Genomic DNA, 22,352 nt, shown 5'->3' on the forward strand with positions numbered 1-22,352 from the left:
GGTCGTGCCCGGCTGGCACCGGCACCTCTTGTCTGGAGCGGGATGGGGGAAGGAAAACGAGCTCTCGCTGCTGGTGTGGTGGCCTGCGCTGCGAGGGCTGGGGCTGCTCTGCGGAGTGCCCTATCTGCTGTGTTACAACTTCGCAAACGATAAGGGCTGTTTTGTTTTCGCTCGTCACCTCTGCACACTGGAGGAGTATAGGAAAACTGTGGCATGGTGGGGTAGGGGTAGAGGCAGGATTTCTGTGATGCTTAAATCATTCAGAGTATTTTGTGAATCATATTTCTGGCTAATTCACCTAAAATGCCCCTGCAGAAACTGTCACAGGGGTATTAATACTGCGGTGCCTTTAGATTTTTGTTTGCTTGCTTAAGCTTTTAGTTTGGGGTGTCAGGGTTTTGTGGAGTCACTTGATAAGGATATGCTTATTACTGGGGGGGAGTTTTAAGACAATGTGTCTGTTAATTCTGGTTCATATTGGAAAGAATTTCAGTGGAAAGGCAGCTGCTTGTTTGCCGCTCAGTCTAGTGGGTGTGAACACTATGAGAATCCCACTCCACCCATTAAAAACTGGCTTAGCTCAAAATCTTAATGTTTCTCTGGCTTCTCTAGCATTTCTGGTTGTCGGGACATATTCGCATAGCCCTGTTTGTATATCAAGATAGCTTTTGCTTAACTTATTCTTGGCCCTTTAAATATACTGCTGTGTGCTAATGTGTCAGTAATGTAGGTTAGTAGGATAACCTCTTAAAGGCTGCTTGTCCTAATACCTGTCTGCCTTAAAATCAGGTATTTTTAAATGGTGGCCTGCGTGAAAATGATTCAGTAGCACTCTGAGTGTCTTTAAAAGGGAACTGGGTTAAACAAAGATATTCCTAGGTTAATAAATAGAATAAATAATATTTTTAGGGTGCTCTGTGTGTTCGATTGGATTAGAAAGGAAGGAGGATATACTTCTCTCTGTCTTGGACCTCATTTACTGTTTTTACAAAAGAATCACAATAGAGCTTTTATGTATGTTTGCGTGTCCAGGAGATAATGTGAAATACTGGACGGGTTTTATTTATGTCATCTTTACTGTGACCAGCACTAGGCAGCCTGGGTGCAGTTTGTAGTATTTACAAGATGAACTGAAAGTGTTACTTGACTGAATTGTTTCTGTTCTTGCTAATACACCTATAAGACTCGAGGACTTGCTGACTGTTGAGAAGACTGAGGTCCTTGTGACACAGTTAGAGCACTTCAGAGGGCTGCTACAGAAGGGTACTTGAGGAAGAGAGGAAACCTTGTGCATTCCTGACATTGATTCTACAAAACTTTACAGTTAGCTGTTGTTTAGCAGACTAATCTTGAATGTAAACTTGTGTCAAAACAAAAATTACTCAAACTTGGTTTTTATTATCTAAAACCTTGGTGGAGGTTCTGTTTATTTCCTGCTGGGCTCTTGGGCTTTTTGCATATGGGGCTCTACCCCTTAATAATGTGTATTTTCATTACACTCAGGGCTCTTTAGCATGTCAAATCCTGTTGCTTAAACTGCCACCACACGACTCCATATTGATCTTCTAAAAGAAAGACATCTCTAATTCATTGGTGTTGTTTCTCTTAAATCACTTTGGATGTGGATTTGATCTAATTAGCATCCATTATAATGAGGGCTCTCAACAGCAGTAGGTTCTGAAGTGCACTGCACATCTTGGGGAAGCCCTTGTACAGGAAGCTGCTGCCAGTGGCCAATTTACACAACAGAAGAGGGGTTTAGTGTATGAATGACTCTTCCTCGGGCTGGCCTGCTGTTTCCTTCCTAGGATCCATGACTGTGAGCTTAATTGCAGCTGCTGATTCATCACCTCGTTACTGGGGTATGAAGTTGGTTTGCTTAGTAATTCAAGTCTTGGAAAAAAACACAACAACACCACCTCTGCTGCTAATATAATTTCTCTGGCCCAGAAGGTCCCTCTCTAGGTTGGTATTTTACCTCTACCCATCGTGTTGCCATTATCAAGACCAGGCATGTGCTTTGAGTGGGAAAGATATGGGCTTGATTTCCAGTGTTCAGTAAAGTTTGGATGAACACCAGAACTGTCTTTTAAAACATCCTGGACACATCCTTTCCAAAGAATGCTGCTAGCTCAGTGCAACATGCATTGTATCAGCTGTTGCTGCTGTAACAGTCCAGATTTTTCTGTGAAGCTGCATATGAATCTGCTCTTGGAAATTGGTACTTTATGTTGACCGTTAATGAGGCATTTATTTTGGTCCCTGAAGGAGAGAGCAGTTCATGTAAAGGTGAAGGCTTTTGTGGGGTCCTGTAGCAGTAGGACATGAAGCTGCATTGCCCCAGGTGTGGACAGTGTGGGCACTGCCAGGTGCTGTGCTGCAGAGCACCTTCTGTAAATCCACAATAGTCATAGGGAACAGGGTGGCACCACCACTTCCTCCTTAGTGTCTTGTATGATTTATCACGTGGACAAAATCAGATATTTTCTCTTCCATTAGTCTTTGCTCTGGTTTAGATCCTGAAGTTAGATGGATCTTGCTTACAGGCAGAAGTAAGGGATAGATTCTTCCTTGATTTCTTACTTAGCAGCTGTAAAATTTGAGCTACAGAAACTGAGAGAATGCAGCATTGATACAGAAATACTTTGGATTATTTGGGCATCGCTTAGGCTTGTCCCTCATTTGAGAAAAATGTTGAAAAACCTTCTAGCTTCCTACTTCTAAAAAGCTTCCAGACCATTATTTAATGGGAAATCCAAATGTTGACATCTACTTCCCATTTCTGTTGTTTAACATGCCATTATTAAGGCTGCGTTCAAAGTAGAAGATGCTTGATATTTGGATAATGTGTTTGCTGTGTTAATCTTCCATTTTTGAGAAACAGGGAAATTGGGAAGAGATTGGGCTTGTCTCCTAGAACATTTTTTTTCTCTGCCAGCTTCTGATACATGAAAGTTCATCAAATAATGGTGTTTAAATTCTCTGCAAGAGAAAGGTTGGCTTCCTTACATTTCTGTGGTAGACAAAAAGGCAGTGTATGGCTGAGCTGAACAGAAGCCATTTCATTGACATGTGAACAAGGAGAATGGCAAAGATCTGGATTTTCATCTCCACTCCTTGTTTTATGATGTGGTGTCTTGGAAGGAGAGCTGCTCCCTGTTTCTTACTGGGTTTTTTTCCCCCACCTGAGAGCAGTTGTTGTGCAGAGAGCTTGCTTTGTCTAGGACTGCCACAAAACCACAAACAGTATTTCTGGAATGAGCACAGAAGTCGAGTCAGTGGCCTGTCTTGAGAAGGCTTTGTGTTAAAGCTGAAGAGCAGCATTTATTTGGGAGTGATAGATGTTTTGCATTAATATTAGTTAAATACTAAATTAAGCAAAGGCACCAAGTAAACAGTTTTAAATGAAATTGAAGTCCAAGGAGGGCAATGCACTGTTTCTTGGTTGAAAGACCTAAAGTAAAGGGAATAAATTGCCCATAGTGTACCGACAAGTGTTAACGATGTTCCTCTAACAAAGCTCAGGCTGGTACTCTAACAGTTCAGAAGACCTCATTTTTGTGTAAGCTGTGGTATAGGGGTGTTAAATTGTGAAATTATGTTTTACCACAAAGATAGCAAATTATTTACATGTTATTTATATATAGCTATGGTGGAGTGTAGTCTTGCCACCATTGTTTGTTTTTGCTGACAAGTCTGAAAGTTTGTTGCCCAACAACTCAGACAGGTTTTTCTTTGTCTCCTTTTAATTCTCTGTGAGGTATTGTTTTATGTTTGAAACATTTCCCTTACCAGATTAGTTAGATATGCAGTGATGTTTCCTAAGATGTAAGGATCTGGGACTGAGCTGCTGCTGCTGCTGTTTAAGTTCAAGTGAGGTGGAGGATCCGGCATTGCAGCTGAAGGCACAGGAGTTTTTTTGATTCAGCAGAACAATTCCTGTAGCAGAAGCTGCCCCTTGTGACTAATGCAGGCTTGGGATATTTATAGACATGCCTATCCACAGCCCTTCTTCACTCCAGCAGGCAGTCACCCAAATACAAAAGTCTGCTGGAATTAAAGTAAAAATTAAAAAGGAGTCCAGCAGTTTGGTTCTGAAAGCACAGTGGAATGCAGGAACACATTGGGTAATAAAATGCTTTCCTTGCAGGGGGAATGCAACTTTGGAAGCTGAGGGTAGATGCACAGTAAAGGGGGGGTTCTTGCTATGGTGTGTAGTCAGAATGTTACGTTTTCTATCCAAAATTCATACACTACAAAGTCTGGTATTTGTTATTCCAGCTTAAGGAGTTGTCATCTTTGTTGCTCTTGTCCTTAGTGAGGCAGGAGAGGGGAATCAGTGTCTGTAGAGTGCCTGCTGTGAACTCTGGTACATGGGAACTTATCTGTGCTGCAGTACTGGCACTTCCATGGCCGAAAAATGGATGTATTCTGATTTGGTTTCCCCTTCTAGTTGAGAATGCTAGGAGCCATATTGGAGCTAGTTTTTTATTATGCTTGTAGTCTAATCTAGCATTTCTTCTTTGAAAATGTCCAGCATTGTGTTTCTCTTGCTCGTATATCAGAACAAATTCTTGTAGACTTAATTCCGATATTGAAATGGTAAACTAATTTGAAATAAAATACAAAATATTAAAGCTCTACTAAATCCTGTAAGAATATTTAAATCTCTGTAACAGATGCTTTAAAAAGCTAAATAAGAACATTACAGAGCCTGAGAGGTGCTGTATGAGTACCAGATTTTTAAGAAGTTTCTTTTCTGCCATGTTCATGAGGTAACTGGTTTTTTTTTTAATGAAACCTGCATACAGTTTGTGTATATATATCTATATATATGTATTTACCATCTTCAGTTACAGCTCTCAAAGTATAGCAGAGTACTGGATTTTTGCAAAAGGACTTTAGCTGACTGTCCTCAGTTTAGCTGTTCTGAATGGTAAAGGATTTTTTGCTTTCAAACAAATAATGTGATCTAAACTTTCATGCCTGTTAAGTTCTAATGCATTGAAATGTCATTGGTTTCAGATTATTATCTAAATCTAGTTTCAGGTATTAAGTCCACACCAAGATAGTCAACACCAAACAAACAAAAAAACCTGAACAAAAAACCCAACAAAACCAATCAGAACAACTTTGTACCACTGTTTTGATCAGTGATTCTTGCCCCTTCCCACCAAGGCAGTAAGAGAGCACTGCCCTGGCCTCTGAAGTTTTGAATTCTGCCAGTGCTAACAGACAAGCAATAGATTAAGTTTTCAAACTTTTCTGGTTTCTTGTTGGGCTTCTGTTGTAGTTCTTAGACAGCTTTTATGAAGTCAGTCGACTTGCCCCTGCAGTGAGACCACAGTAGGGCTGAGCACCATTGTGGTAAAGCTGGTGGGTTTAAGACAGAGATTGAATCTATCAAAATGCTTTGTGTGCTCTCTGTTTCCACTGGAAGCTTTGTCATTTGCCTGGGCACACATCCATCTCTGACATTGCAGGCCTGTCTCCTTGTCAGTGTGTGAGTTCCATGGCCAGAGGCTGCTGTGTTGGACACCTTTTGTTGTCATGGATGCCACCTGGGTTTTGTCAGCTTGTGTTCTGTGCATGAGGAATGCACAGTTGAGCATGTGTGCTCCTGCCAAGGAAGTGTTTATGGCCACGTTGAGGACTGTGTGTTCTGCTCACGTGAATAAAATGCAGCTCAGGTGATGGAGGAGGTGCAGCCTGTGGCCCCTCAGTGGCTCTTTGACAAACTCTCTGACCTGTCCTGGGCAGAGGACTGAGGCCAGCTCACACCCCCTGCCTTGCACTGTTCCTATATTGGTATAAATGCTTCAGATAAATGCTTTTGGGGTAATATTTTTAGGCACAGCTAGATAGCAGTGATCTAGAAAGTTCATCTTTTGTTGGAAAATTGGATAGACTGAGAAGATGAGAGGACACTTCTATATCTGATCTTGTGACAGTGGAAATTATTGGCTCAGTGTTACAAATAAAATTGATTGATTCTGCTGAGGAAATTATGGACAGCATACTGGAGGAACACTGTCCCTTACAGGATGGTAATGAAAAAAAAAATAAAGATGAAGGGGGTTTCTTAGCGAGTAGCAAGCTGTGCTTTACTTCATCCATGTGTTGGTTGCTTTTTTCATGAGTTTTGGCAGAAGAGAACAGGTTTTTCTTGCCTTGAGAACTCTGTTGGAGCAGCTTGATATGTAGATAGCTTGCAGTCTGACTTGTATCTCACATGCAGCTTGTTATTTTTCCCCTCAGACCAGATTATTTGGATAGACACAGACAAACTGGGGAGGAACTTAATCTCCCTTTTTTCTCCAAAGGAATACAGTTTTAGGTGAAAGGAGGATTTTGTCCCAAGCAACTTAGAGCCAAAATGTCTCCAAGGATCAGATATCTGAGTGTTATGACTGTTAAAATCCATAGAGATCTGAGAGTTCCTGAGCTGGATATTAAGGGTCTCTGTCTTTTTTCTAGACTGCAGTGAGTGTAGCTCACAAAACAAAGTTATATTTTGATGTAAGTTTTCAGGGAGCGGGGTTTTTCCCTAACTATTTAGAATTAAGGAGGACCCATTCCCAAACTTTGAGTAATTTGACTCATCTTATAACCTTGGGCAAGTTACTCATCCACCTTGAGCTTCAGTTTTCCTGGTGGGAGTATGAAGTAAACAATGGGAAATGTTGAAAGCCAAATGTTGTGATGGAGTTGAGGTTTTTTGCTCTCTGTTGTTTTGTCTTTTTACAAAAAAAAGTAAATTTCCGTTATTCTTTCAAGTTGGTATTTGAAAAATGCACTGGAGAGCTGCTACTCCAAGCTAAGGACCTGATGTTCAAATTAAGAGATTTCAAGCTCCAGCCTCCTCTCCAGATGTACACCTCACCTCATCCTACTCAGTCTTCTGCTGATCTTGCTATTCTGCTGCTATTTCCATGAGCCATCTAGAAGATCACAGTCTCCAGGGAAGCTGGAGTCTGTCCCACAGATAAAAATAAGGCTTTGCTGTTACCTATGCAAGCATTAAACAAATAGTGGGGGTTTTTTGCTGTTACCTGTGCAGGAATTAAACAGATGGTCTGGGGTTTCTTTGCCCCCAAAGATCAGCTCACTGTAGACGGTTAAAAAAAATAGAAACAATTAACTATGAACCAGTCCTTCTGTCTGTAAATCAAAGAATGCTGTTGCTCAGGCAAGTGTGTAAAATTCTTCTGATAAGTTATGCTGGCCCTACATCCAGCCTCTTGCTTGAATACTGAGATCTTGAACTTTCCCATTTTTCCTTGGATAGAGTTTTCCCCAGGGGTTAGTGGGATGCCTTGTGAACACTGCAGGTAATATGAAAAGAACCATACTTGTCTTGAGGTTTATTTGATGAGCTGCTTTCAGCCATCTGAGAGGGCTGTTGTTCAGTGACCCCACACCTCAGATGGGTGGCTCTTGGTGGAGATTCCTGTCGAGTGTCCTGCCGAGATGTACCAGGGTGTCTGACCCAGGCTGGGAGCTGATGGCAGTTCCCTCTTCCAGCTCCCCGTGCTGTTGGAGCAGCGTCTCTGCCCTGCAGGTTTGTCTGCGTTGGTGGAGCGTTCCAGCACCAGCAAAGCTAGATTTTTTTACAGAATGCACCTGAGGGAAGGAAAAGTTTATAGTCACCTTTGATGTGTGCAGGAATTCTGTTTTCAGATGCTTTTGAGGTCAGTAGAAAGAACATTATATTTGCAAGAATGCTGGCAAGAAGGAGAAGTTGAACAAAGGTGCTCAGGCTCTGGCTGTGAGGCTGCTGCTGTAGCTGCTGGTCGCTTCTAGGTGGCACCACGAGAAAGAGAATCTGTGCCTTCACCATCTGTGAGAGGCCAACTGTGGAGCTGCTTGGGGCTCTGGTGGTCAGAGCAGCTGGCAAATACTTCAGGAGAAAAGAGAAAAGGAATGAACTTGCTCTGCTGTGATAGAACTGGCTGAACTCCGAACTGCATTTTCCACAAGTGTGAAGCAATGGTCGCTAAGTGACAAATTGGTTTTGCTTCAGTGCCAAAAGTGTGATTGTGTACAAAATTTATATACACAGTTCTTCTCTAAAAGATATTATCACAAGAGAATTACTAGTTTTTTCTAAATATTTAAATGTGGGACTGCTTTATAAATATTTAAATGTGAGACTTCTATGAAAGAGTCTCATGGAACAATTATACTGTATGTGTACATAGATCAAATAGAATACAGGTTTTTATTCTCATCTGAAATTTGATTCTTAACATTATTTAATGTTTTTCTCCTTTTGAATAGGAAAAATCATAGCATATTCCAGTTCACAGCCATTTTTCAACTTTTTGTTGTCAGAGTACTTGGCAGCTTCTAGTTTTGTCGGAAGGAGGGGGTGTCTGTTTAAAGTAGTACATGTTTTTTGAAAAATTTCTGTAAGAGATTATAGTGAGGAAGTAATCTCATGTGCTGACTTGTAAAACAAAATGTTACCAAAACAAAGATGCAATCTTTGATTTTTTTTCTGAAATGTTTTGTTCAGAGCAAGACAATGTTCTGGTAAGAAATGAAAATCCAGATCTGTGTAACATAGAACTACATAACTGAAATATTCCTTTTCTTTTTCAGCAGCTCCATGAGACTGTGAAAAGAAAGCTTGATAGTGCTGCTTCCCCTCAGAATGGAGACCAGCAGAATGGCTATGGTGATGTGTTTTCTGTGTCCAAGAAACTGCGTCGTGAGGATGGTCTGGGAGTGAGTGGTTCTTCCAATGGAATGCCCCCCGTATCTCCACTCCATCATCTGGACAAGAAATCTGGTACTGGTGATACCTTACAACTTAATGGGAAACATCCAATGGGGCTCGATGGCATCAGCAAGAAGTGTCTTCCAGATTCCAGCCTGCAGATGAATGGAGGTGGTGATGCTGATGATTCATTTCCTCTGAGTTTGAACAAAGAGCTGAAGCAGGAGCCTGTAGATGAGCTTCCCTGTATGAATCCTGTAGCAGGGGGTTCTATATCTCAGAATAACCTGATGCCCGATCTTAATCTAAATGAGCAAGAATGGAAGGAACTTATTGAGGAGCTCAATAGATCAGTGCCCGATGAAGACATGAAGGATCTCTTTAATGACGACTTTGAAGACAAAAAAGATGCAGATTCTTCAAATTCAGCTGCACAGACTCCATTACCACAAGATATTAACATAAAGACTGAGTTTTCCCCAGCACCCTTTGAACAAGAGCAGCTGGGATCTCCCCAGGTTAGACCTACTTCTTCAGGTTCAGCATTTATTGGTGCTGCTTCTGTACCTGTAAGTGCCACTTCTACAACGGTTGTTAGTTCTCAGGCTATGTTCCAGCCTTCCAGTCAGTCAATGACTGAAAATCCTAATCAGCCCATGATGCAGGCATCAAACCACTCTCAGAACATCCAGAGGCCTGTGTTATTACCTGGGAAGTGTGCAGGAAGTGCCAAAGAAATGTCTTCTGCTCATCAACTTCAGCAGATTGCTGCCAAGCAGAAGAGAGATCAGATGTTGCAGAACCAGCAACAAGCTTCACAAGTCCACCAAGCAAATCAGATGTCAACGTGGCAACAGCCTGGGCCTTCCCATAGTCCACTGGCTGTCCCATATACCATGGAAAATCCTACTAGCCCATCAGTTTATCAGCCAGACTTCAACAATCAGAAACTCATGATGCCTAATTTGGGAAATAAAAGCTCACCAAGAGCTGGAGGCAATTATCATGTGAACATTTTGGGTCATCAGCAAAACAGCTTGAACCAGAACCCTGTGAACAGTCAGAGCTCTATGCTGGACTATGGGAACACCAAACCTCTTTCCCATTACAAAGCAGAGTGTGAGCAGGGGGTGGCAGTGCCTGGGCAGAACAAGACTCCCATGCTGGCATACATCCAGCAGCGCCAGCAGCCACCACTGTCCCATGTAGGTGACGACCAAAATGGGATGATCCTGTTGAAACCCAAGCCTGGAAACATCGCCTACCGACTGCCACATGGTCAGGTAAATGTCTTGAGTTACCTTTGCCCAGTAGCAGATTTAAGGTTGATGGGTAGGTAAGGCTGGAGTGCAGATTCCTTGGTATAGTTTCAAATGTTTTCATTGATTTTAAAGAGAAAAATCCTATGTACAAGAATCTTAAAACAAGAATCACGAAGTCTTTTTTCCACTGGGGACAGTTTTTAATACTGGGTTCTAGGTCATGTAACGTGTGATTTCCAGCTTAATATACTTTGTGGGCAACAAATTATGTCGTGCTTCACAGAAGCTTCTACTTACAAAGATAAATAGATGCTTTGTAAACTTTTGACTAAAATAACTTGTATAAAACTGTAGTGTTACACAGTGTTCTCAAAGAAGCTTTGATTTCTTTACCTTGTTTTTAGTCCCTACTTGTGTCAAAGTTGGCTTACTATTAAAAGACCTACTTTTGCAGAGAGGTGGAAGTGGGGGCTGCATTCCTGATTTCTTGGGTGTTCCGTGGAGCCTTTCAGTTCTATGGATTTTTATTGGTTAAGTCTCTGGGCATTGGGGAAGCATGGCATACGAGAGAAATATATCATTAAGAATGAATAATGGTAATGTTTGTTTGCTTGAAGCATATGCTTCAGGTTTTCCTGTAACAGAAAATTCCAGATGGTGCTCCTTTGCCTTGTATAGAACTGTTACTACAGGTATGCTGCAGGTGAAAATTTCTGTAGTAGTGGGTGGAAGTATAGACTCATTGGATTCTGTAACATGTACCTGCAATGCACATACAAGAGGGCTTGTTGAAAAGAAAAGGTATTTGATTAAAGTTCCTCCAGCAAAAACTGTTTGAGATCCAACTCTAGTCATATGTTCCCTCAACAAAACAGAAAACCTGTGAAAAAGCTCTGATTAGTCTGTGATAAAGACCACACCGGTGTACAAGTAGAAATTTGAGATCAATGTGTGCCTCATAAAAAAAATGAATCTCTTTGAAAGCTGGCAGAAGTAACAGTCTAACAGCATTTTGATGGAAGAAGGGTAGAGATGGTTGTGTGTGTCACATCTCCCCCTCACTGAAAAATGTGAGGGTGACCTTGTGTCTACACTGCCACACTTGCACTGAACTAAGAGAAATACTGATGAAAGCTTTGGGAGAATTTCTCAAAAGCTTGCACACAGAACAACTTAGTGCAGCATTCCTTGTATTTGGCTCGTGATTCCTTATGAAAGCGCAGAGTGAGAACCAACAGCCAAACCCATTAGCTGACTGCTTAAATTAAACATAACATTTGTTTGTATAATTAGAGATGAGGCTGAACTGTGATTTAAAATGATGAAAACTGTCAAATTTCAAAGGGATTTGCTGGTACTGAGAGGGCTTTTGAATGCTCCATGTTGTTTTTGCTTATCCCAAGTTCCAGTCTCAGAAAAAAAAGACAAAAAATGCAGACTTAAGAAAAACTAATAATATCAGACTTATCTCTAGTAGTATTTTTGTCTGTAGTGTGTGGTGATGGTTGGATTGCTGGAAAAATACTTTAAGAGCCATTTTGACCAGTGGAAGCCTTCTCCCCTTCACCTGCAAATAGTAAATTCTCTGATATTAAAAAAAAAACAGCTTTAGGATGGGAGACATAAACACTTGCAGAATGAAATGTTGACAGAAGAGGCAGGATTTCAATAAATGCTTTATATAACAAAAATATAAAATGTAGTGTTTGGAAAACTGCTACTAAAATAAACTGAAGCTGGGGTGTTTGAAGAGCAGTTTGTAAGTGCCTGAAAAAAAGCACACAGAGCTATACTGACCTGTTTGAGATGGAAATTGGGAAGAACTTTGAGACTGGAGTTAAAACCTCTATTCCTAAATGTTATGGAGCTTCTGACCCTAGCTCCAAACTGCCAGTCCTGTGTCTGGCACTGTATAGATGTGAAGAAGTTACTGCATTTCTGTAACCTTTGCACTTTTCCTGTGTTCTGCAGGATCAGAGCCCTGCTCCTGCTGTTCCTCGTGTTCCTGTTTCTGTCCCGGGCCCTGGGGTGGGCGCCCAGGCTCCAAATGTCACCATGGCAGGTAACCACGCCAACTCAGCTTATCAGCAGCAAGCAGCAGTGATGAAGCAACACCAAATGCTGATGGACCAGCAGAAGCAGAGAGAGCAGCAACAAAAGCATCTGCTCATGGAGCAACAGAAGCAGCAATTCCTAATGGAACAGAGGCAGCAGCATTTGCTGGCAGAACAGGTGAGAGGGGCCAGCTCTCTGTTTTTTAATTTGTGCTGCTTTGCATTGGTGCATGAAATAGCATTTGATGTTTTAGAATCAGAGAATAGTTTGGTTGGGAAGGACCTTAAAAATCATTTCAGTTCCAGCTCCTCTGCCAAAAGAGGGGACACCTTCCACTAGATCAGGTTGCTCCAAGCTCCATCCAACCTGGCCTTAAAACATTTCCAGGGATGGGGCAGCCACAGCTTCTCTGGACAGCCTGTTCCAATGCCTCACCACACTCACAGTAAATAATTTCTTCCTAATATCTAATCTGAACCTAACCTCCTTCAGATGGAGGTCTTGGATTCCTGCTCTATCACTTCATTCCCTTTTGAGACAACTTCCCCCTCCAGCCTTCTTATAAGCCCCCTTTAGGTACTGAAAAGTGCTCTAAGGTTTCCCTGAATCATCTGCCCATCAGAAGCTTTAAGAAAGAAGGAAATAATAGTCTCCTCTGAACTGAAAATGTATGAAAGCCCATTTTGTGGGGAAGGTTGTAGTAGAATATGCAGGATTTTGGAGGTATGGCTATGCCAAGTCCTAGCCAATGGCTCTTTTATCACCTGGAGACATCCTGATGATATTGAGGTCTCAGTAGAGGTGACAGAAAAACCTCCTCAGTTCTGAAGCCAGTGTAGACAAAACTTAGTAATGTGGTTGGCAGTGTATGAGTGTTGGTAAAGATGTATTTTTGATATTTTGGTTAAAACAATTTGGACTAAGGGAATACTGTGGGGGAATTATATTATTAAAGACTGAAAGAAAATGCCCAAATCATCAATAAAATCACATCTTCTCTATGAGTTATGTGATCTGTAAGCTTAGAATACTTTAGTAAATCAATTAGTCTTTGGTGAATTGTATGTTAATATCAAATATCAAAGGTGAGTAATCATTACTCTCCAGAATGTTAACAAACAGGTATTCTTTGAGAGCAGGTGGGGAAAAAGGAAGTATGGGGTGTGACCTCCTGTTTGTGCTTTTGCATGTCTGGTGGATGGTGATTGTTAGAGCTTTGTTAGAGCTCTTAGAGCTGTGGCCCAGTAGGTTTCCTTAGGAAAATAATGGACAGAACAGGTGTCAGACCTCTCTGAACAGTGGGGAGGTGACAAGTAGCATATCTCAAACATAGCATTCAAATATTATTTTCCTGTTTGCTTCTGCTTTGCCAGCACATGTTGCTGCAGTAAATATCAGTATTATGAAAATACTTCATTCATGTCCTAGTTATGGCAACTGCAGTTAACTTGTGTAATTTCCATTTTTCGGTAGTGATGCTGGGACTCTGGTCCCAGATAAGGAGTAGCTTTGCCTTGGAGCTGAACAGTTTTAGATGCAGCATTTGCCACATTTATTGGCCTTGTGCTGCCTAGTCAAGCTAGATCTTGTTAGCATTTCTGATTTGATATTTGTTCCTTTAGATACACATGATACTTGATGTAGTTTTATAAAAAGATTTCTGAATCTGCGGATGCCTGCTTTGCAGGAAACTTGTAGTTTCAGGTAGCTCCAGTGCCATTCCTTGCCACTATAAATTTGTCTTTTCACTTGGCATTCTGCGTATTTTTTAATTTTCTTCTCCAGGCCAGGTTCTGCAGTTCTTGGTTTCTCTCAGAGCTATGGCATCTCTTGTTGGCTTCTGTGGTCAGCCTGTTTCAGGTCTGACTGGTCCTGCAAGCAGCAGGTCCTCTGTCGAGCAGCCTGCCCTCTTCATTCCTGTGCATGTCTCAACAGCTTCTCAGCTGGAGACATTTGGGAAGGGTGGTAGTGATGTGTATCTGCTGTTTGTTACATTGCACCAGTCTCTTCTCTAAAGGCTTCTGCCTTGTGTCTTTACCCCAATACTCTTGGAAGGGAATTTCTGTCCCCGGCTGTGCTCTGTGTAACTTTTTGGTTAAGTAGGTAGTTGTGCATTGTATCACTACTTGGTTATGTCAGAATTTCAGTCTGGCTGAAGGCATCTGTGGAAGAAGAGACAAAAATGCTGTGCCTGATACATTTCATATTGTAAAAGCAACCAGATGGCTGTTAACACTGTCAAAATCTGAGCCTACTGTCACTATATCTACGTTCCCCTCAAGAGTTTAAATTTCATTTTCCCCCAAAGTTTCCTAATAGAAAATTTGCTTGGTTTATTTTTCAAATGGTTTGATCATAAAACAGGTGTGGGTTGAATCTGCTTTTATTTTAAAGAGGTACAATTATTTTGTGTCGTAAGTAGTGTTTGTTTCAGTTGATCAGTTCATTGCTAAGAAAGTGGTTTGAAACAATGATTGCAAAACTTGTATGACTTCTATTATGGACTTAGTTCTGCAGTTTTTCATAATCTTCTAGGAAGACTTGTGATATATGAGACTATGGATTTGTGTGTATTTTTTCATGTTTGCAGACAAGGACTAGAAAGTATTTACATGTTCAGTTTTTGATGTTTCTGATTTGAACTTTTATTGATTTTTAAAGAGGGGTCTAAAATATATTGATTTGGAAATAAAGAGCAGAAAAGTAAATGTGGTTTTTTTAATACATGCACTTCTGCTCTTTTTGTCTTTAGAGTATTGCTAAAAATGCCATTGATTACATTACTGCTTAGGAGACTGTCCTCTCTGAAAGGCTTCAGACATGCACTGCAGTAACTCTTGTAGTACATGCTGTTGTTTTTGAGATCCTGGTCTTGTCACTCATCAGATTAAACTGACTGTGTTTGAGCCTTGAGAACAAACTCTGAAGTGACTGTAGGGCTGCAGAAGCCCCTTTGATTACCAGCTGTGCATAAAAGTATGCAGACAACTTGTTTTTCTCCAAGATAGCCCTTGGAAACAGCTTGATCTGTTTCTAAAATCTCTTGCATTGGACATTTTTCAGGAGAAGCAGCGGCAGCAGCAGGAGCAGCAGCTGCAGCGGCACCTGACACGGCCTCCACCCCAGTACCAGGATCAGCCACAGAACCCCTACCAGCAACAGGTTGGACAGTTCACAGGTGAGTAAACATGGCAGTTCAAGCAATAGCAGAAAAAATACCAGGAGTGAGAAACAAGGTGTCTTCAAATTTCCTGGATTGGATAGCTTTTAATTAATTTATTACATGTCACTGTGCCTTAAAAGCTCTTGACCTATGCTCTGATTCAGTTGCAAATTAACAGCTTCCCTGGTCGCAGGTATCTGGGACAACTTAAGCTTCTGATTCTTAATGTTGTTTGGGAAATGAGTAAAATTTTTAAGTACCTTTATTGTTCTACAGGCCTTTTTTATACTTCTGTTTCACTGTGCAGGTTGGAAATCTCTATCTTTGATATATTAAGATTCAGAGGGGTTTTTTTTCTGAAGGCTGACATCACTACTGCCTGTATCTATCACAGGCCCTCATTAAAGAAAGATAAGTGGTGTGTTATTTCTCTCATCTCTAGGATGAGTTTAAAAGTCTCTAACATTTTTATCCCTGCTACCTTTAGAAGAGAATGCAATTTAAATTCTCTTCATTACATGTAAAGTGTCCTCTGTTGGGTTTTTTGTATGAGAAGCAGCTTAGTATGTCTGTAGTGTATTAATTCTGTTAAATTTCCCTTCATTTTGTTTTCTTACTCTTCATGTTCCTGCAGAAATAAATACTGGAGGGGTAAGATGCAAATGGAAATGTAATACCCTTACCCTGACAGTGTTTGTGCCTGTGCAGTGTCAAGTGCAGCTATAGCTGGGTTTTGTTACTTAACTGAAAAAACTCAATGCCAGTACAAAAGGATTGTGTGCTAACACAGGCATCAGTAGCATCCTTCAACTATTGCGCTGAAATATTTTTTATCTTGCCACCTTTCTACAGAAAGATAGGCATACAACTGCTAGAAATAGAGTAGGTTTTGCTATAATGAACATCAGTACTATTAAAAATATTTTTCTTTGTGATGATGATTGCAACTATTTTTTGCATCTTAAATCCTGATATGTGTGCTGTCTCTTCACTGTAAATACTGTCACAGTGAGACTCTTCCCACACCCATCATTCCCTCGACACTGATGTTTTCAATATGTACTTTGTTGATAATTAATTCAATATAATTTGAATTTATTCTTGATAATTCTGGTTTTATTCAGATAGAATGTTTGTAATAATGGAGATCCAGTATTCCTCAGCTATCATAAAATATGAAAAAATTCTGCAGCTTAGTTTCAGTTTTGAAAGTAGAGAAATTATTAGTGTAGGTAGGTTTCCCCTGGTCAACTGCAAGAAGGGTGGGGGGTGTTACAAGCACTACACTTTACAGAGCTTTCCTGCTTTTTTTGCTTCAAATAGGGGGCTGTTTCTTCTACAAGAAGAAATTTTGAACTCATAATTTGCAATAGCAAAGGATCATATTTGGTTTGATGAGAAAACATTTTTCCGAATCACCTTGCTTGGCTGTCAGCACTGCATATTAACATAGTGAATACTTGACTGTGAAAATCCAAAAGATACTTGACCAAAAATTTCTGAATTAGATATTTCTATCTTAGATAAATAGAAGATATTCCTGGAATTGGGAAAATGCAGAACTGGCAACCCTACAGTTGTATGATAAGAGATACACTCTTGTGTATGCATGGAATGACTGACAGTGTCTGTGTGTGTGCAGTAAGAGGTATTTTTTAACAGCTTAGTAAATTGTGCATGCACTTCAAAGTATATGTGTTTACCTTTGTTCACAAAGAAATATCAGAGTTCTGCCTTTATAGTCATAATTTTTTTAAAATTAGTGATGCTGAACTCTTAGAAGTGGTATTCAGATTTTTTTAGGACATTGGCATATCTGTGTTTGAGATCAAGGTGGAGGTGCTAACTGGAGCCACAGTTGACACTCTTTAATTAAACTCCTGCTCTCTGTGTGTTGCTTGCAGAGGTCAATTTATACAAATGCAGCTGCGTCTCTCTTGTGGGTTATTGTGCCTACAAGCCTGACTTGGCTCTGGTTGAACCTGAGGTATTTAATGAACAAAATATTTCTTTGTATTTCAGGGTCATCTTCAGCCATGCCCGGGGTCAGTAATTTGGGACAGTCCAGCTCCGGTAGTCCTCGGCTGTTTCCTCAGAGCCAGAACATGATTCAGATGGGACCTGGACACGCTCCTGTTGCTCCACTGCAGTCGGGCTCCAGCCAGCAGGAGCGGGGAGTGTCTCAATACCCCAGCATGCAGAACATGCAGCGTGGGGGGTTGTACAACCTGGCACCTGGCATGAGCCAAATGGTTCCCCAGCACACGGCCCCGAGTGCCAACGGACAGACCCCGATGCAGAGACAGGGCAGCTTGGGCCAGGGCGCAGCCGTTCCTGCTGCCTATGGGCAGAACACCTTACCAAACTCAAATATTTCTCAGCAGCACAATAAAGGTGCACTGAATGCAACCTTATCTAAGCCACAGATGGCAAGAGTACCAGCTGCTATGGGGGCTCAAAATCCATCTTGGCAACACCAAGGTATCCCTAATATTAACAACCAGACACAAGCAAACAGTGGCTTAGGACCATTTACTGCCAACTCCTCTTTCCACATGCAGCAGACACATCTAAAGATGTCGAACCAGCAGTTTGCCCAGGGAATGCCTCAGGTAAGCCTAAGCACCAGCAGGCCCATGACCTCAATGAATGCTGCCGTCTCTGGGCAGATGCTGTCATCCTCTTTGGGAGCGCAGCCGCGGACAAACGCGCCTGCACAGCAGCAGGTACCCTCACAGCAAGTCCTGCCTGGCATCAACCAGACTGTTCCAGACCTGAATGCTTTCAACCAGAACCCAAATCAGCAAATTCCCAGCAGAGGAAACCTGCACTGTAGCCAAGGGTACCCTGTGAGGACGACCAGTCAGGAGCTGCCTTTTGCCTACAGCGGCCAGTCAGGCAATAATGGACTTCAGAACTTAACTGGTGACACAGATCTGATAGACTCTTTGCTGAAAAACAGGACTTCAGAGGAGTGGATGAACGATTTGGATGAGTTGTTAGGAACTCATTAAAATGGGGCCGGGGGCGGGGGTTCTACTTTTTTAATTTTTTCATGAGATATAAACAACTCTTGGACCAAAAAACCTGTGGCATTGAGGAGACTTGCAGGCATTAGAGGTAAATAGTTGGGAAAAAGACTGGAGCTTCTTCTCACTGAGTGTTGACACGTGGTCATGGTGCACCAAGCAGGTCTGCAGGAGGAGTGCGCTTTGGCCACGGTCTCTGAGGAGTCGCACACTTGAACAGGTCAAAAAATGCTGTGTCCTAGCCAGCCTTCCAGAAATCTCACTTGCAGTGTTCTAAGACTAAATATTTTAATTATTTAAAAACAAAACAAAAATTCCACAGAACTAGTGCAGAAAAAGCACAGATAGTTGCACAAATTGTGTTTAGGGCTTAGTCTGCAGCTATTACTTGCAATAATTATTTGTTAATAGCTTGATATGCTGTTATAGTACTGTCCATCAAACTTCTGATTTTTGTTTGAGAAGAGGCTGTATGCACCTGAGTATGCTTGCAAAATGTTTGGAATTGTTTCTTTTCCCCATTGCTGAAGCATGTGCCTGTACTCTCAGTAAGCAAGTGATACTTCACAGTAAATATTTCTAGATGCTGGTAATAGATGAGAAAAAGTATTAAAACCTGGCCAGTTAGTCTAGATAGTCATCTTCATAGATTGTAGTCTTTTAAGCTGCAGTTTGCACTCTGTTGTAGAGAGGCACGGTTCTTCACTTGTACCTTGCTGTGTTTAAAGGGGGAATTTCTTATGGGAGAACTTTTAAACTATAGTAGGTTTAACATGAATTGTAAAGCCATTTACTTTGCACCTGTTTCTTCATAACTTATTTCCAAAGGTAGTTGTATTTAAATGAAGGCTTTGCTTCATGACAGCTCATCTAGTTTTCTTTGTTGTAAAAAGTAAAACTAACCTTTGAGATCAGTTCAGCCCCCAAGGTTAGCAATGAGCACAAGACTTTGTCACTTCAGGATAAAAATGAGGAAAGAAGAATTTGGCTGGGAGGTGGAAAGTCCTTATTAGCAATAAAAGCACAGGCAGCCTGGGAGAATACTTGTATCAGGGTTGCTCCAATGTGGAAGTCTCCCCCTTTAAATGCTTTGTTTTTTAAAATACTGGCTTACAAGTTTGATAATATTTCTAGAGACTGGTGGATTTACATTTTTAATATCCCTTGAAGCAGATGCTGTTCTTCAGCTCATCCCAAGGAGACCTCTTATCCATATGTTGGGGTTGGTCCCAGAAAGGACAAAAACCACAATGGGAACAGTCAATGTTCCAAAGTCCTTACTCTCTACCAAAAAAAATCCCTTATCCACCAACAAACCACCTTGCCTTAATGTTTATTTTAAAATGAAAATAAAGTTGAAAGCTTTTGTTTTAAATGCACAAATACCTCTTCCCTTTCTAAATCCACTTTCTTGGAAAACTCCTCTAAACTTTCTAACCAAACCCAGCATTGTGATTTAAAAGCAATTTCCTTCAATACAGACTGGCTTCACCAGGAGTTTTCTGCATTGCAGAATTGTGAGAGAGGGTTTTTTTCAGAGGGGGTGAAGGGAAGGGAAAGATATCATTGGTTTCAAAGAAGGAAAATACTTTACTGTATCTGCAGCTCCTTTATGAGACAATCTGCACTTTTGAAAACTGCTTTTTTAACACTAATACTTTAACCCTTTCCAAATATGCATGGAACATGGTTTGTCCAGCACACTTAGCTAGTGTGGATGAATTCCGCTCTGTTGATCAGATTTGCTATTTTATCATGTTGAACTGTTGATGAAAGATGTGCATTGATCAGTGGATCCCACCTTTGAACAGTGAATAAAACTTCACTGAAGCAGGCTTAATCCCTCATAGAGCTTTTGAAAAGATAACATAAAGATTGTCTTTGGATGGGAAGATAAAGATGTTGGTGACTTTGGTTGTTGACACTTCTGATATTTTCTAGAATAAGTAGTTGAGATGCAAATAACTGATGCTAGCTTTTCTCATACTGGCAATCTAAGAAAAGTGCTAGTGAGCTTGGTTTACTGTTAAGTTAAACCAAAAACTGGTCCAAGGTAAGTGTCATTAGAAGAGTATAGATATAAACTAGCAATGTCAGGGGAAGGAGTGTTTGCTGTATTTTTAATTTTAAGGGTTAACTTTGCACCAGTGTGCCTTCCCTTCCTGTCGGGGGTGCTTGGGACCTCAATTTCAAGTGACATCCTTCTATGTCACTGTTTTTTTCTCCCCCATACAAACACTTAACAGAAATAACAGGGTAGTAGGATTCAGCTTTTCTTTCTCCCTGTTTAGGTTGTGGTGAAATCTGCTCTGTTTTCCAGTAGATTTTGCACACAGACTTGGTTCTGAATAAGTTAAAATACAATCCATCCAGTTATGATTACTTAATTGGAGGAAAAGAACATCTGCTGTTTGCATTATTACTACCAAAAAGGCAATCCAGCAAAATGTCCAGGAAAAGGCAGGTGTGCTCTTTCCTCCACTGTTTCTGGAAGCTAAGGTGGATATTGCTCTGCTTGACCAGAGGGTTTGTTCAGGAAGGTATCTGGGTTTGATGACAGGGCCTTTTCATGGTACTGTTGGAGTAAAATTAGGTGTGATTCTAGACAAACTGGCTTATAATGCCCATTGGTCTCCGTGTGTGAACAGGATCCAAACAGCCCCTGGCTCTGGCTTTGGTCCCTGTGCACAGAACACGGTGCCACAGAACAAGGTTGGAACAGTTCAATGGAAATGAAAATATGGTTTTGATGTACATGGGTGCATGGGCAGGGCTGGGCTCTGCCCTGGTGCCCTGTAATGTGTCACTGGCTGTGTCTGCACTCGGGCTTTCCATTTGCTGCAGCTTCAGAGCAATAAAACCAATCTCCCCTGAACTGAACCCAGCCGGCCGCCCATGGCTTTATTTATAAACTGCGGTTTTGGTTGGGCAGGCAAGGTGAGAGTGTCACTGTGCAACATCCACTGCCTTCCAAAAACCACGATCCAATTGAAAAGGGTGCTCAAAATTTTGTTATACACATTTCCTTTGTGTAAATAAATGTTTACAATTTTATATTAAAGATTTGAATAAGAGTTAGATCTTCTGACTGTATATTTTTTACTTTTTATAGATTTTAAAACTATAATTCTTTATATATGTGTTTGGGGGGTATTATGGTAAGTTTTATGCTTGTAAATGGAGAACAGTTGAATTTGATGCTAACCTTTATGAATTTTTGTCATTGAAATGTATAAAGAGTCCATTAATCCCCTTATTCTTTTACTACAATTACTGGTGCACACCAAAAAGAAATCCTTCACTTCTGTTTTATCATTATAAAATAAATATTTTGCTAGTGTATTAAATATACATGGTGTGACTTTATACATTTGCATGAGCCTAGCAGAGTTCAGCATTGTCATTCCTAGTGAGCTGGTTTCTTCCCTTCATCCCAACATACAGTTTTTGCTCAGCCTATTTATTACTAAGGCTAAAATTCTGCTGCTGTGTCTTACAATTCTTATGGTTTCAGAAAGTTCATTTAAACAGGCCAGATCTGGATAAAGGTGCCTTAGAAAATGTAACTTTGAAAATCAGGCTTTATGCTACTCCCACTGCTTCCAGGCTTTGGTGGTTTTTTTTTTCTGGAATGCATTGTAGGCTTTAAGCTGGGAAATTCAACTGCAGAGGTGGTTGTTAATAGTGAAAAAGATGTTAATAACAACCTCACGTGTGCAAAATTGTAGAGTTCCAAAATATGCCAATTCCCTCAAAATAACAGCCTTTAGAGGTTCAAACTGATTTCCTCAAGACTTGTCTGATGGAGGCACATGGCACGCACAGGAATCCAGCTGAGATGTGGGACACGTGCTGCAAGCAGGAACTGATGTTTCTGAACCAGGAACAAAGTACTGGCAGCAGTGTGTGTTGTGTGGAGGTCTTGGCTTAAGGCTGCTAAAGTCCCATAGCCACTGCCCAGCTTCAGACATTGATGGGTCATTCTGCAAGCTTTGGTGTCATTGTGCAGTTGTGTTTGCAGCCCCTGGCTTACCAGAGTGTATTTTTAATGTATTCCTACTGTACAAGTTCTGTGTTCTGTTTGGGGGAGGAGGAGACCTGTAACTTCAGAAGTTTATAAA

General features: G+C 41.0%; 1 protein-coding gene across 1 annotated transcript in view; it reads left to right on the forward strand.

Annotated features, from left to right (window-relative positions):
* Positions 1-21,582, forward strand: part of MAML1 (mastermind like transcriptional coactivator 1) — a 25,506-nt gene extending 3,924 nt beyond the window's left edge. Inside the window, exons 2-5 of the mRNA XM_014312150.2 lie at positions 8,605-10,005; positions 11,956-12,216; positions 15,103-15,217; positions 17,225-21,582. Coding sequence (XP_014167625.1) covers positions 8,605-10,005; positions 11,956-12,216; positions 15,103-15,217; positions 17,225-18,216 — 2,769 coding nt within the window. The 3' untranslated portion in view covers positions 18,217-21,582. The remainder of the gene's footprint in view (positions 1-8,604; positions 10,006-11,955; positions 12,217-15,102; positions 15,218-17,224) is intronic.
* The last annotated feature ends 770 nt before the right edge of the window (positions 21,583-22,352 follow it).

Source organism: Geospiza fortis, unplaced genomic scaffold (genome assembly GCF_000277835.1).
Source record: "Geospiza fortis unplaced genomic scaffold, GeoFor_1.0 scaffold55, whole genome shotgun sequence".
Lineage (NCBI taxonomy): Eukaryota > Metazoa > Chordata > Aves > Passeriformes > Thraupidae > Geospiza > Geospiza fortis.